This window comes from Canis aureus, chromosome 9, assembly GCF_053574225.1.
Source record: "Canis aureus isolate CA01 chromosome 9, VMU_Caureus_v.1.0, whole genome shotgun sequence".
NCBI lineage: Eukaryota > Metazoa > Chordata > Mammalia > Carnivora > Canidae > Canis > Canis aureus.
The window spans coordinates 17,607,335-17,623,432 of record NC_135619.1 but is presented as its reverse complement, the minus strand read 5'-3'; the positions used below and the strand labels follow the sequence as shown (position 1 = coordinate 17,623,432).

At 35.0% G+C, this 16,098-nt stretch overlaps 1 protein-coding gene across 13 annotated transcripts in view; it reads left to right on the top strand.

Annotated features, from left to right (window-relative positions):
* Positions 1-16,098, top strand: part of RALGAPA1 (Ral GTPase activating protein catalytic subunit alpha 1) — a 249,000-nt gene that overhangs the window by 142,846 nt on the left and 90,056 nt on the right. For all 13 annotated transcript variants that reach the window (XM_077909040.1, XM_077909039.1, XM_077909038.1 and 10 more), the window contains 3 exons: positions 5,724-5,858; positions 6,276-6,459; positions 13,941-14,805. In XM_077909040.1, coding sequence (XP_077765166.1) covers positions 5,724-5,858; positions 6,276-6,459; positions 13,941-14,805 — 1,184 coding nt within the window. The remainder of the gene's footprint in view (positions 1-5,723; positions 5,859-6,275; positions 6,460-13,940; positions 14,806-16,098) is intronic.

Here is a 16,098-nt window from a genome sequence, read left to right as displayed (position 1 = left end):
AACACTAAGTGAGTGGCTCCCAAATGACCTACTTCTGGGAGTGGACAGAACTTCGCATTCATGTATTCTCTGGAAACACACAAAACAGGGTGGTTCTGTTTGCACCAGCACTCCCAGCGACTGTTTCCTCTGGCTTAGCACAGAATGAGTAAGCAAAAATAGCCAGCTCTCAATTTCTCTGTTAGGGGCTAGACTGCATATAGCTAATGTCCCAACCTTTCCAGCTGCTCCTGAAAGTCAGACTACCGATTAGCCTGCATCAGGAAGCTGAAGGAGTAGGCAATTAGTAGTCCTTCAGGAGCCTGATTAGGTATATTGGCATTTCCCACTCTTTTAGGACACAGTTTGGATAGTCACAGAAGTTTGATGAGCAGCTAAGAGCTTGAGCCAGGCTGCTAGTTTGCCTTTTCCAATTAATAAGTATCTTTTAGGAAGATACTTTGAGATTATATAAATAACCTGTTATTTCTTAAACCTTTTATTAAGTAGTTTTGCCAGCCATTTATAACTCTTACCAGAATTAGATGTTAGGATAGTTTCCTAATTCTGTCATTACTTTTACATTAATGTCATTAGTTAGTTTTCTATGATAAGGAAGAGCTTTCTCTTATTCCCTATCCATCTTACCAGTGTGGGATCATAATTCTTATTTTATGCAATGGATTGTAATCCTTAGTTTTTTACTATCATTATTTATTTCAGAGCTCAAAATGTCCCAGACTTAGCCAGTGGGAATGCCCTTTAAAATGGCTTCTTTATCCTTTTGTCATATCCTCCTCATTATTCTTTCAGCATATCCTTAATTTCTGTCACCACAGAATTTTTCAGACTTATTTTGTATTTTTCCTGCCTCAGTACTGAAATTAGCCATTTCCCCAAGGAACTCTGGTTCTGTTGAGTGGGAATAGTGTTCTCAAATAAAGATCTGGGAGCTAAGTGTTTACATTGTCATTGGGTTGTGTGTGTGTGGTTTTTTCCCTTAGGCCCTCTCACGAGATAAAGCTAAAAAAAAAGATAATATGTACACACATGTAAATAAATAGTATGTGTTTATGTATGTATTTCTTTGTGTGTATTAAAATACCATGAGTTTACCTTGACACCTCTGATTCTAATCCAACACAAGGGTCAGTCTGTCCTCTCCCTTTACATATTTGTAACCACCTGCCCCAATAATGAGAACCTAACTCCTTTATCCACATTTATTCACAGTATATTTACTTCTTTGTGCAGTTTTAGAAAAATAAAAGGAGTTTCAGAATATACTTATGCCTGTATATAGTTACCAAAAGAGTATATAGTTCAAAAGCTGTGTTTAAAAGTTACTTGAGTTACTTCTCCCTCCCCTTAGCCTCACTTTAGTATGATTATAGAATTCATTTGAATATAGTTCAGGTTATTTTTTCAGTTTGTATTCTATTTTAGTGTTTTCTCCCCATCCCTGTTGGTTTTGTTTTTTAGTTTATGTTTTATCCATTCTTTCTGCACAATGAACAGATACGATATTTTTTCCCCTCCTTGTTTGTTAAGAGATACATATTCTAGATATTCTTTGGTATTTAGATTTTTTTACTTGCAGGGTATCCTGGAAATTCACAATACATCAATTCATGAAGATGTTCTGTGTTCTTTTTTACAGCTGTATAGTATCATTACTACAGTGTGTGAATGTACTGTCATTTATTCAACTCACTCTCCTATGTATGGATATACAGGGTTTTTGTTTTTTTTTTTTCTTTTTCCAGTATTTTGCAATTGTAAAGAATGCTGCAGTGATTGTAGCAATTCAGTCACACCTGCACATTCCACTTCTAATTCTAGTTCTCTTGCTATTTCTATCAATTTTGCAGTTACTTCCTTAGTTGAAATCTTCCAGCTCCTCAAAGTCATCCATGAGGTTTGGAATCACTTCTTCTAAACTCCTGTTAATGTTGACATTTTCACCTTTCCCATGAATCATGAATGTTCTTTATGACATCTAGAGTGGTGAATCCTTTCCAGAAGCTTTTCAGTTCACTTTACCCAGATTCTAAAGATAAATCACTATCTATGGGAGCTGTAGCTTTATGAAATGTATTTAAATACGACTTGAAATAAAAATTTCTCCTTAATCCTAATGAGCTACAGAATGGATGTGTTAGCAGGCATAAAAACAACATTAATCTCATTGTGCATCTCCATCAGAGCTCTTGGACTTAAAATATTCAGTAAACTATGTTGTAAATAGATGTGGTATCATCCAGGCTTTGTTGTTCCATGTGTGGAACACAGGCAGAAGAGATTTAGCATAATTCTTAAGGGCCCTAGGATTTTTGGAATAGTAAATAAATGCTGGTTTCAACTCAAAGTTACTAGCTGCCTTAGCCCCTACCAAAAGAAGCAGCTTTGAAGCCAGGCATTGACTTCTCTCTAGCTACAAAAATCCTAGGTGGCATCTTTTACAAATACAAAGCTGTTTTGTCTACAGTGAAAATCTGTTGTTTAGTGTAGCTAACCCTTTGGATAACTTGCCATACCCTCTGTATCAGCATCTGCTGCTTCATCTTCTACTTTCATGTTACACAGATGGTTCCTTTCCTTAAACCACACAAATCAATTTCTTCTAACTTCAAACTGCTCTTTTGTAGTTTCCTTACCTCTCTCAACCTTCACAGAATTTAAGAGAGTTAGGGCCTTGCTCTAGTCTAGACTTTGACTTAAGCAGCTGGTTTGATCTTCCATCCAGACCATAAAACTTTCTCTATATCAGCTGTGCAGCTGTTTTGCTTTCTTAACATTCATGTGTTTCCTGGAGTAGTACTTTTACTTCCTTCAAAACTTTTCTTTTGTATTCACAGCTTGGCCATTTGGCAAAGAAACCTAGTTTTCAGCCTGTTTGGACTTTCGACATGCCTTTCTCATTAAATTTCTAGCTTTTTATTAAAGTGAGAGGGCAGCCCCAGTGGCTTAGCAGTTTAGCACTGCCTTCAGCCTGGGGCGTGATCCTGGAGACCTGGGATCGAGTCCCACGTAGGACTCCCTGCATGGAGCCTGCTTCTCCCTCTGCCGTGTGTCTCTGCCTCTCTCTCTCTCTCTCTCTCTCTCTCTTTGTGTGTGTGTGTCTCTCATGAATGAATGAATGAATGAATGAATGAATGAATGAATAAATAAATAAATAAAGTGAGAGTCAGTGACTCTTCCTTTCACTTGAACACTTAGAGGCCATTGTAGGATTATTAATTGGCCTAATTTCAGTAGTGTGGTGTCTCAGGGAATGAAGAGGCATGAGGAGAGGAAAGACAGATGGGGGAATAGCTGGTTAGTGGAGCAGTCAAAACACATATGTTTACTGATTAAGTTTGCTGTCTTATATATGGACATTGTTTGTGGTACCCCCAAACAATTGCAGTAATAACATCAAAGATCACAGATCACCATAACATATAATAATAATGAAAAAGTTAGAAATATTGTGAGAATTACCAAAATGTGACATAGAGACATAAAGTGAACAAATGCTGTCAGAAAATGGTGCTCCATAGACTTGCTCAACACTGGATTGCTACAAACCTTCAATTTATCAGAAATGCAGTACCTGTAAAGCAAAGCACAATAAAATGATATAGAATCTTTAGATTCACATTTACTTTCCTTAAGCTATTTTCTTTTTAATGTTACCTTGCTTTGTGTATTATTTTTGGGAAGTCTGATGTCAGTTTTATTCTTTTGCCCTTATAAATTATTTCATCTTTTTTCCAGGAGGCCCTAAGGATATTTTTTCTTTATATTTGAAGTCTTACTTTTAAATCTTTATCAGAATATGTGTTAGAGTTGATTATTGCAGGTCAGTTTGTCCTGGCTTCTGGTGAATCTTTTTATTTTTTATTTTTTTAAGATTTTATTTATTTATTTGACAGAGGGAGAGAGAACAAGTGGGAAGAGCAGCAGGCAGAGGGAGAGGGAGAAGCAGGCTCCCTGCTGATCAGGGACTTGATCCCAGGACCCTGAGATCATGACTTGAGCTGAAGGCATATCTTAATCATCTAAGCCACCCAGGTGCCCCCTGTGGACCTTTTTTAATGTGTATATTTCAGAGGTTCCAATTCTATATAAATTGTATATTCTTTTTCTTTTATTTCAGCCATATTCTCCCTGACACTTTTTATCATTTTAAAATTTCATTTTTAAATTGTTATCCACTGTTCTTCAATACCTGTATTATATTTTGTGGTTTTTTTCAAATATATTCTTCATTAGGCATTTATATTTAGGCTTCATTTCTAAATTTTGTCCTTTTGCTTCTTGTACTGACTTGATATAATTCTTCATTTCTTGATCTATTCTTAGTTTTTAATTTCTGATTTAAGATAGATTTTCTTTGTCCCTATATCTAAATGCTGTTTAATAATATCTAATTTAGGTTAGAATATTGTGTTATAGTGTTCTTCTGCTTCATAATTGAGGTTTTTGGGTGGGGGTTTCATCAGCCGAATTGCTTAGATTCTCATTTTTTTTGTTTTCTTTTCATAATAGTTTTATTTCTATGGACGAAGTTGGTGAGGGTGAGGGTGGTTTACAAGATTCCTACTTCAAGAGCTCCCCCTTCTGGTGTTTCAACAAAGTATAGTGTCTTTATTGTCTTTTTAAGGAGAGGAATTGTTAAGACCATAAATTTATTGGATGATGCTTTTTAAGGAAGAGAGAGATTGCAGGTCCATCAGTTTTTAAAATTTAAGTCTTGCAAGATCCTAAGTTTCTCTTTTTTACTACATGTTTTCCAGAGGTCGTCTCCTCATATCTTCTTAACATTCTTTTTCCCCAAAGCATTACCTTCCCTCTGTGTACTTTTAAGTCCTTTTTTCCTACTCATTATCTGTCTTCCAGTACATTTTTTTCAGTATTCTCACACTTAGGATGACTTTTTCTTTCTTGCTTGGTTTTTAGGTTTGTACCTTGTACTTTTCTGTCTTTTACAATTTTTCTCAAACTGCCCTTGCTCTTCATGAAAGTTTATAATAGGAGAATGGGGAAAAGCTTGCTGGGATTTGCTGCATACTTTATACTTACAGATAATTTAAAGTTTAGATGTTCTGTTTTTTGTGTTTATACTGAGGATGTTGGTTTTGTGATGTTTTATTGGTTCTTTTTGTTCCTTAAAAGGAATGTAGAAGGTGACTGTAATATATATGAACTTAATCTTGCATTTGTGTTCCATTCCTTAAAGAATTTTAAATAGTTGACTGATGTCTGTTCTCATTTAAGCTCAGTATTTTTATAGTAATTTAAAGTAATTCTGGCAGTCCTATTTTTATTATGTTTAAAGTTTCATTGTGTTGGCTCTAAAATACAAAGAAGAAACCCACAATAATACTCATATACAATATTTTAGAGTCACCTAGATCTAAGTAAATATTCATGGTAGAATTAGGGTTGATAGCTCCTGAAATAAATTTTGGAAGAAATAAATAAGTTGGTGAATTTCTTTTAAAAGTATTAAGGTCAGGATGCCTGAGTGGCTCAGCAGTTGAACATCTGCCTTTGGCGCAGGGCGGGATCCTGGGGTCTAAGATGGAGTTCCGCATCAGGCTTCCTGCCTGGAGCCTGCTTCTTCCTCTCTCTGTGTCTCTGCCCCTCTCTCTCTCTCTGTGTCTCTCATAAATAAATACATAAAATCTTTTTTTAAAAAGGTATTAAGGTCTTATTTTATGAGTTTACAATAATAATCTTTTTTGTTGTTGTTTCAGTTGGTAGTATCCTTACTTCTGTGCCTTCTGGACTGGATCATGGCCTTACCTTTAAAGACACTGCTCCAACCAATCCATGCTACAGGAGCAGAAAATGATAAAATAGAAAAATCTGTTCTCAATTGCATTTATAAGGTAAATTTGTTTGCTTTATTTATTTATTTTTTAATTTGTTTGCTTTAACCAACACTTTTTAAAACTGAAAAAAATAGCATTTCTTAGTATTACATTTTTAGTTTTTTAGAGCCAGGTATTTTCTAAGAACGTAGATTTATCTTACAGTGTCTAAGGCTAATTAAAATTTCTTCCTACAAGGTACAGTTGTTTCACTGCAGATTTTTGAAAGGAGTCAAATCTTTGTTGAATGTGAGAATGATTAGTTAAATTTTATTCATTCTTCTTTTTAAGAAGTATTAAGTTTTACCTTGATTGAAGAACTAAGTTTTAAAATACTTAAAAATTTTGTCAAGCTCTTATATTCCAGTTGGCATTTTTCTCTTTTTGTTTATCTTCACTGAAAAGGAAAACTATATTTTTCCCTCATACTTTCAGGTATTACATGGGTGTGTTTATGGAGCTCAGTGTTTTAGCAATCCAAGGTATTTTCCAATGAGCCTCTCCGACTTGGCATCTGTAGATTATGATCCTTTTATGCATTTGGAAAGTCTGAAAGAGCCTGAACCTCTGCACTCTCCAGATTCAGAACGATCCTCTAAACTTCAGCCAGTGACAGAAGGTAAAAAAAATTCCTAAAGGACCATATTATTTCTTGGGTTCTCTGAAAATATGATTTGAGGGTGTAGGTAGAAATAATGGAGATGAATATGTCTTACTTTGTAGCTCTTTACCTCACCATGTGTATTATAGCAAAGTTCATTTTTAGTTTAGGAAATAACTTCAGAAACACAGTTACTAAGATTACATGTGATGACATTCCCTTTATACTTCTAGTTAAGTTACTCTGATAAGTTCTTTTTGGTATTTTATTTTATACATCATAGAATTTATATAATCGAATAACAGATTTAGCTTTGGAGCCTAACAGATAGGGTACTGACTATTATTTACTAGCTGAGTGGCTCTTTCAGTTTCCTTATTTGTAAAATGGGGATAATAATATCCATTCCCTTATGGTTGTTTTGAGTACTGAATAAGATATGTGTAAAACCCTTTGCACATTTCTTGGTAGGCAGTGAACTCAGTAACATTTTTTTAAGCCACATTGTGTCTACATTCATAAAGTTTACTTTCTGATATAAGGAAAAAATGTAAATAAATAACCTCTAAATATGAGTATAAAAGTAAATGTACATTTAAGATAGAAGTAGCCTAGAGGAACCCAGCAATCATTGAAGGGTTTTAAGGAGGTTATATACATGATAAAATTAGTAGTAAGAGCAGTTTGGCAACAGTATTTTCTAGGTCAGAGGATTATGGCCCAAGGCCACCCCCTTGTTTCTGTAAGTAAAGTTCTTTTTGCATCCATGCTGTTCATTTACATATCATGATGGCTGCTTTTGTGCAATATCAGCAGTGTTTGTTGTACAGTTGCAAAGGAGATCATGTGGTCCATAAAACTGAAAATTTTTACTATCTGGCTCCTTTTATGCATTCTGTAGAAAGAGTTTGCTGATCTCTGTTATGTTAGAATGGTTTTAGGGAAGTTAACTCGGGATCAGAGAGACTAATCATGAGGCTGTTGCAAGGTCTTTGTTAGGAATATATATTTGTGTGTTTGTGCACATGCATACACACACCTGTGTGTGTGTGTTCTGAGAAAAGTTGGAAAGGAAGGAAAACTGGAAGAGTAATTTCTCTGAAATAAGACAGGAAAAAGATGGGGTAATGATTTTAAATGATAGGTCCAATACAGAAAGACTGAAAACTATGTCTACTTTAATTTCAGCAAAGATGTAGGAGGGAGAAGTGGATGGCTGTGGGTTGTAGAGTAAGGAAGAGTTAAAGAGCCATTTGTCAAAAGTACTCTTTAAAGAAGTTTGTTTAAAAAAAGAGAGAAAAAAAAGAGAAAAGCAGTAAGACAGTGGTGAGCTAGTGGATGATTCAGGGGTAAGGGAGTTCTAAGGATGAATAAAGTTGAACAAAATTATAAGTTGAGAAGGAAGATGGGAAGGGGATCATTTAGTAGGGTAAAGTTCCTGAACAGTAGCTAGAAAGTATTGGTGCTGATATTAGCCCTTATTCTGACCCAGACAGAAGCAAATGGAAGTAAATTAAGGGGATTGGCAGAAGTCACTCAGAGTCCAACGGAAAATGGAAACAACAAAGTTTTGGTTGCACCAGTCAGCATTAAGTAAGGTGGACGTGGCAGAAAAACACGGGAGCTATGGCTTTCAGAATATTGGTATATGGTTTAGCCATGGAATCTGGGCTTGGTGAAGATTGAACTGATCCTTGGGAATGGCTAATAAGTTAGAAGAAAATGGAGTGATCCAGTGAATCAGAAAGTAGATGTTGGCAATAAGAAGCTAAAGCAGTGATTCTCAGCTTTGGTTGCACATTAAATTACTGCTGTGCTACTCCCATCCATAGAGATTTTGATTTCTTCATTTGGGAGAGCTAGGATTTTTTAAAGCTTTATAGGTGATTAATATGCAGCCGAGGTTGACAATCATGGAGAGTGTCACTATGTTAAGACGATGGGTTTTTATTTGTTTGTTTGTTTATTTATTTAAATTCAATTTTCCCACATATAGTATAACACCCAGTGTTCATCCCATCAAGTGCCCTCCTCAGTGCCCGTCACCCAGTCACCCAATCCCCCCCACCTTCCTCCCCTTCCGCAACCCTTTAAGACAATGGCTTTTAAAATGAGTTTTTAAGCAGTAGAACCCCTTCAAATAAATTTCACAAGGAAACCCAATTTGTAAAACTTTCAAAAGTAGAGCTGCAACAGAGTAGAGGCCTGGGATCCTACTGACTTCTGTCCATCTCCAAGAGCGTTCTCCAAAGGCTCTAAGAAACAAGAGTGGGGAAAATCGCTAGACTAGGAGATTGTGGTCAAAGAGTAAGCTGTTAAGGAAGAGTTTGATTTTTTTTTCTAAGATTTTATTTATTTAATCATGAGAGTCGCACAGGGAGAGGCAGAGACAGAGGGAAAGGTAGGCTTCTTGCAGGGAGCCTGATGTGGGACTTAATCCCTGGACCTGGGATAACACCCTGAGCCCAAGGCAGATGCTCAACCGCTGAGCTACCCAGGCATCCCAGGAAGAGTTTGATTTTTAAAGGTGGAATAGTTATAAATGATTAAGACATCTAAGATGTGGCCATGATAATAGATTGGTGATGTAGACTGCAAGTGAAATAGGAAGTTACACATCAAAGAAATAGGGCTAGGGTTTGGGGTTGACCACAAGTTACTAATAGTTTGTCTGAAACACAAATACAGTTGACCCTTGACCAACACAGGTTTGAACTGTGCAGGTCCACTTATACATGGGTTTCTTTAAGTTTTTTACTATAAATATATTTTCTCTTCCTTAGCATTTTCTTTTCTCTAGTTTATTTCATTGTAAGAATACAGTATATAATACATATAACATTTAAAATATGTGTTAATCAACTGCTATGTCATTGGTAAGACTTCCTGTCAACAGTAGGCTATTGGTAGTCAAGTTTTTGTGAAGTCAGAAGTTAAACATGGATTTTCAACTGCAAGGGGGTCAGCACCCCTAGCCCCCATATTGTTCAAGCGTCATCTATATACAAGTGAAATAGAAATGTAAGATTTAAATTAAAACTCACATATAGTAGAGATATACTGGGAAGTATGGTATAGCAAAATAATTTAGACCATAATTGATATATAGGCATTTTATATATTATTTCTTTAGATTTGGTATAGTAAACCAGAGTGTTTATTTTACTTTAAAAACAAAGTTATTTGAAAAGATTAGTTGCTTTTTGCACTAATCTTTTAGGGTAAAAAAATGTAAAGTTTGATTCAGGGCATTATAACACACTTCATAAACAGTGAAATAAGTAGTTTACTTATGTAAAGAGAGGTTTTAATGTATTTCAGATAAAATTTACTATACAATTAACAGTCACTGTAGAAGATACAGAAGTAAAGATTTAAATAGATGAGTTTTATATTGATATCAAATGCTCTGTGGAGTATTCTCTAAATGTATTAAGTTGTTCCCTTTGGACTTTCTTAAAAATATAAAAGACCAGATAAATGCAGAACCTTTTAGGAACAGCTGTAAGCCAACAGCAGGTGATTCTGTGGTCTGTAGTGACTACATGCTGGGTTGTGTTTTTTTTTTTAATGTGGCAAAGTGACTAATCACTGTGCCCTTGTCTAAGGCATGCTTCATCATCTTCAAGTACTTTTTTGGCCCAAGATTTCTAAACATAGAGTGTCCCTAATAAGCTCAGTATTGGATTGAACAAGTCTGATTTGAGAACTATTGGCAGGAGTAGCCGTAATTATTAAATTTACTAAATAATAAAGCAAGGTAGTGAAGTTGGCTTTTTGTCAAATGGCAGTAGTCTTATTAGCAAAAAGTCATCATTTGCAGGGTCAGAGTGAAAGGAGGCTCTAAAGGACTCATTCTGTCCTAATTATAGTTTCACCTATACATATTATGCAAAGCTAATATTTAAAGCATTTGTCAAAATTAACTTCCTCTGCATGTTCTATTACAGTGCAATGAATTGCAGCAGCTTTTTATGTCTTGCTGCTTTTGTATGCCATAATAATCTGTAATTATGGGTTTGCTGCAAATGCTGTAGGGTTTGTTTAATCTGACAATCTGAAAAGACAACCTTGAATAGACTTATTTAAATGAATGCTAGTTACACAAAGCCTAGAAGCATCGATATCTTCATGTTGCATTTTCTTACAAGTCTAGTCATTTAGAGTTTCATTTTGAATATTCTAAATTAGAGAATTTCCTGTGTTTTCTTTATATCTAAATAGATATGTAGAAGAGAGATATATATATTCTATAGCTTATAACCCAAAAAATCTAAATCAAATTGCCCAATTAACAAGTTGAGAGATTTTTATCCTCTCATATTTATAAATATCTTAAATCTAGAGAAGCAGCTTAGGGAAGAAAATTATATTACCTGCATTTAAAATCTAAATATATTCTTTAAGTGTACTCGTTGTTAAGAATTATGACAGATTTGTGAACAAGCTTATTTGAACTGCATTCTCACTATCTCTTCCTTTGAGAAGAGGATATATAGGATGGGCAGGGTACCTGGGTTTAGAGGTTTGTTTTAGGGAAAGAGCTCGGTCGCAGGTTATTTATAAGTAAGTTTGAAAAAGGAATTCATAAAACCTGTTACTTATAATACTCTCAAAATCGAATGGTTTGTATTGCTTCTTTCATATCCAACTCTGTATATGAGTTTTTAATTCATCTTTATTAAAAACCTGTATTATTCTTAGAAAAAAATGGGGTTTAAGGTGTTTTATGTGATTTGTCCATGATCATAGGTCAGAGATGAAGTTAGGAATTTGTCTCTATTTTGTCATCTGCTTCTATTAAATTATATTCTTTCACATCTTCAGAAATGCCCTGCAAAAAGGATACACTGCTTAGAACAAGTCATTTATTTAAGCTTATCACTCAAAAGAAGAAGAAGAAAGAACAGAATTTTTTTTCATACATCAAAAAAATTTTAATGTCTAATTATATAATTTTTTATTACCATTTAAAATGTGATATAGTCTTACTTAAATGAGCTTTTCAATTGATCTGGCCCTTTTATATAGCAATTTATGCCACGTAATACTATTTTGAAGTTACTGTACAAAGAAAAAAATAAATTTTGAATTCATTGTTGCCATATGTCACAGTGATTTGCCAAAACAAAAGAGCATTTTAACAAAAGAGAAAAATACGAAAACTAGAGTTGTGGTAAAGATGGAAATAACACTGAACTGGGAAAAGACTAGTCCTGTTCTTCTATGGCAGTTATATCCCTTAACACTTGTGTCCTCATGTTCAAAATGATAGGTATTGGCTAGATTGTCTGTAAGGCCCCTAACAGCGTGAACATTCATTAAATTGTAAGTTATAATAAGGGAAGGGAAAGCAGACACTAGATTTAAGCCACCCCTCTGTTTTTCATCATCCAGTGACATATCTTTTTACTTGGCTTGCATATGGTTTTAAAAATGTGGGATTGAATTAAGGTTAATCATTTAATGTTATCTAGTGTTGAATAGCTGATTTTCAGAACTAGCCATCTTTATAATTGAAAAACAACTCAGTGTAACTGGAACTTTTTAAGTAAATTGAAAAATATTCACATATATATGTATGTAGTCCTATAACTTGATTGATAATAGAAGATGAAAATTTTGATACTCTAACATTTCAAAATCAACCAAAGCCCAGAGAAAACTGGTTTTTGTTTTTAGAACTGTAATGATGGAAGAAGATGTTTTTGCTATTAATGGTATAGCTGCTGGTTCTTGCTGATCTTTGCCTGTAGCCAGTGTGTTAGTTCTGAAACTTGAGGGCTGTGGGCTTGAAAATGTAACACTATTCTTTCCTCTTGCCTCTTTTTAAGTATGTTACAAGCTTTGCACAAGGTACTGTCTTTTTAAACTTTTCAAGTAGAGTTTATTGAGATATAATTTACGTAAAATAAAATTTATTCTTTTTTATTTGGGAATTTTACTATATATTATGTTGGTGGTTACACAATTCTATACAGTTACCAAAATACATCACAAACTTCACTTAAAACTAAGAAATTTATTATATGTAGATAATGCTTTGATCATCAGGACATTCTCAAATCTAAATTTATTATGGCAGGTAGGCCATTGTATTCCCAAATGATTAAAATCTTTGCAGAATATAAACCATACTAAGACAAGATCTTTGACTATGGAAGAACAATACAAAGACACAGTCATTCTGTAATCATGTCTGTAATTGTGTAAGACAAGAAAACAGTAAACACAACTAAATACCCTAAGGTGAATGATGAATACTTTCTTACCAGTGACAACTCTTTCCCTGCCTCCTGGATGAAAAGTATCAAGATAATCCTCACCAAATTGTCCTCACTTCATGACCCCATTTACTTCAGAACTGGCTTCCACATCAACCCTGCTTTAGGACTACACTGGCAGTCTTTGGCTAGTGGGCTTTGACAAGTTATTGTGTATCTCCACTTCTTCCTTCCTCCTTTTATTCCCTCTCTGTTTTCTGCCTGCCTTCTCCTTTTTCCTCGTCCTTGAGGTCCTGACATTTCAGGCCCGTAAGTGCTATATTCTTTGAGTTTTCTTTTTTTACTGTTTGGTATGTTTTTTTGTTTTTTTTTTAAGTTACTCATATGGAGATGTTTCTTATCTATTTGCTTTTCCTAACATTCTTTTTTAAAAATATTTTATTTATTTATTCATGGGAGACATAGAGAGAGAGAGGCAGAGACACAGGCAGAGGGAAAAGCAGGCTCCATGCAAGGAGCCCGATGTGGGACTCGATCCCGGGTCCCCAGGATCACACCCTGGGCTGCAGGCAGCGCTAAACCGCTGCGCCACCAGGGCTGCCCTGCTTTTCCTAACATGCTTAAGGAAGAATAGAAAAATGCTTCTTCCATACAAGTAAATGCTCAGACTAGGCCACAATGACCCAGAAGAATATCTTACAAAAGTATAATACATAAGCAGGCCCATAAGATATGTTTTCCCTTACAATAAAGTTTTTTTTGGTATACACTGGCCATATCGACTCACTGTTTAAATTGATCCTGATTCCTAAAGTTTAGTGAAAGATTACTTTTCTCTGAAACTTTTATATCATCCATAAAAGCCATAATTAAATGACATTTAAGGCATGCTTCTCTCTGAATCTACTCATGAGATAAACTTATCAGTTGGATTTCATTGGCTTTCTAATCCATATGCTAAGTGATTTATACTTGTGATCCTTCTTTGAAAATATGATTTACATTTAAAGGCTTAAGTTTAAATTATGCAATAAGCAAAACTTTGAAAAAGGGCTGTTTTATAAAATTAACAAAACTTCATCAAAGAGAGTTTACTTCTTTGCCATCATTCCTGTAGTACAGAATCTAAATTGGAAATATTCATATTTACTCTAATATTTGAATGTGATTTTGAAAATGTGAGGAAATCTCCTTTTGTTGTTTTACAGTATCATTGTTACCATGACTTCCTAGAAAGCAGCCGTATTCTCACTTACTTATATTTCTTATTTCTAGTGAAAACTCAAATGCAACAAGGATTAATCTCTATAGCTGCCCGCACTGTTATTACACATCTGGTAAATCACTTGGGCCATTATCCAATGAGTGGTGGTCCTGCTATGTTAACAAGTCAGGTGTGTGAAAATCATGACAATCATTACAGTGAAAGTACTGAACTTTCTCCTGAACTCTTTGAGAGCCCAAATATCCAGTTCTTTGTATTGAACAATACAACCTTAGTGTCCTGTATCCAGATCAGATCAGAAGAGAGTATCCCCGGAGGAGGTTTATCTGCTGGCCTTGCGTCGGCCAATTCAAATGTCAGAATCATAGTACGTGATCTGTCCGGGAAATATTCATGGGATTCTGCCATCCTGTATGGACCACCTCCTGTGAGTGGCTTGTCAGAACCTACGTCTCTTATACTTTCATTGTCTCGCCAAGAGAAGCCAGAAGAGCCTCCTACATCTAATGAATGCTTAGAAGATATAACAGTAAATGATGGGATTTCCCTCCAGTTTAAAAGAGGTTTTAGAGAAACTGTACCAACTTGGGATACCATAAGAGATGAAGAGGATGTTCTTGACGAGCTTTTGCAGTATTTAGGTATAACTAGTCCTGAGTGCTTACAGAGAACTGGAATCTCACTTAATATTCCTGCTCCACAACCTGTGTGCATTTCTGAAAAACAGGAAAATGATGTTATTAATGCTATCCTTAAGCAGCATACAGAGGAAAAAGAATTTGTTGAGAAACACTTTAATGACTTAAACATGAAAGCTGTGGAACAAGATGAACCAACACCTCAAAAGCCTCAGTCAGCATTTTATTATTGCAGATTGCTGCTTAGTATATTGGGAATGAATTCCTGGGACAAAAGGTAAGAATAAAAGATAAATTTTTCTTTTACATTAGTCTTATTCATCTTTTGCTCAAGCATTTTAGTCTGTCTTCTCGTCTTTACTAATTAGTTCCTTGGCTTTGGACCAGATTTTTTTTTTTTCCCTTTTTGAGACTACTGAGTTTTATCAGGATTCAAGGGAATAAAAAGATAACTCAATAAATTAACTATTAACATTTTCATAATGACGAGTAGAACTCTTTGACTTAGAAATTATAGCTCATAAAATTGAAAAAAAAATCTTATTTTTCCAACCTTCATGTAAGCTAATAGGAAAAACTAGTTTTTCTTATAATACTTCTGACACCAAATATGTGGGTTTTCCACACCAGGCAGTTCCAGCATTAATTAGAGTTAGCACAAGCAGAGTAAAGGCTCAGACCCACAAGACTGCCCCCCACTTCAGACACCAGTTGAAAGTCCATGCTTCTGACCAACTGTCTATAAATCAGATAACTATCTCCTCAGGTTTGATAATTAGCTATAATGGCTCACAAAACATTTACTTATGTTTAGCAGTTTATTATAAAAGGTAGTTAAAGGACCCCAGACTGATGAAGAAGTACGTAATATGAAGTCTGGAAGTCTCTCAAGCACAGGTGCTTCTGTTCCTGTGGAGTTGGGGTCTACCACCATGCCAGCATATTGAATTGAGTTGACTAACCAGGAAGCTCTTTGAACCTCATAGTTTAGGTATTATTATGGAAGCATTTTCTCGTAAGCATATAGGGATGGCTGAAAGTTCTAAACTTCTAACCATGGTTTGTGCTTTCTGATGATTAATCCCCATCCTGAAGCTACTCAGGAGCCCACCAAGCATCACCTCATCAGAACAAAAGATTCTCCTTTTACCAAGGAAATTGCAAGGGATTTAGGAACTATATGTAAGATGTTCCTGTTATGTTCATCACTCAAGAAGTTACAAGGGTTTCAGGAGTTCTGTGTCAGGAACTGAGGCAGAGCCCAAATATATATTTCTTATTATATCACATAAGCATAACCGATTTTTTAGCCATATAGCAATATGATCTCTTCTTGTTTGTATCAGAGAAGTTAACTCAAGATTTATCATCTAATCAAGAAAGGAATCTGTATCTCATGTTCTAAAATTTTGTTTTTTACACATGTTGCAAAAGCCTCATTGAAAGTTTGCAGTAAGCACAAATTTATTCATGTAAGTTGGGTAAGAATTAAACCAAAAGGCTTTATTTAGATTTAAATCAGAAATACTAGGTTAGAGTCATTTATTCTTGTTCAGTTTGTAGTAGGAGG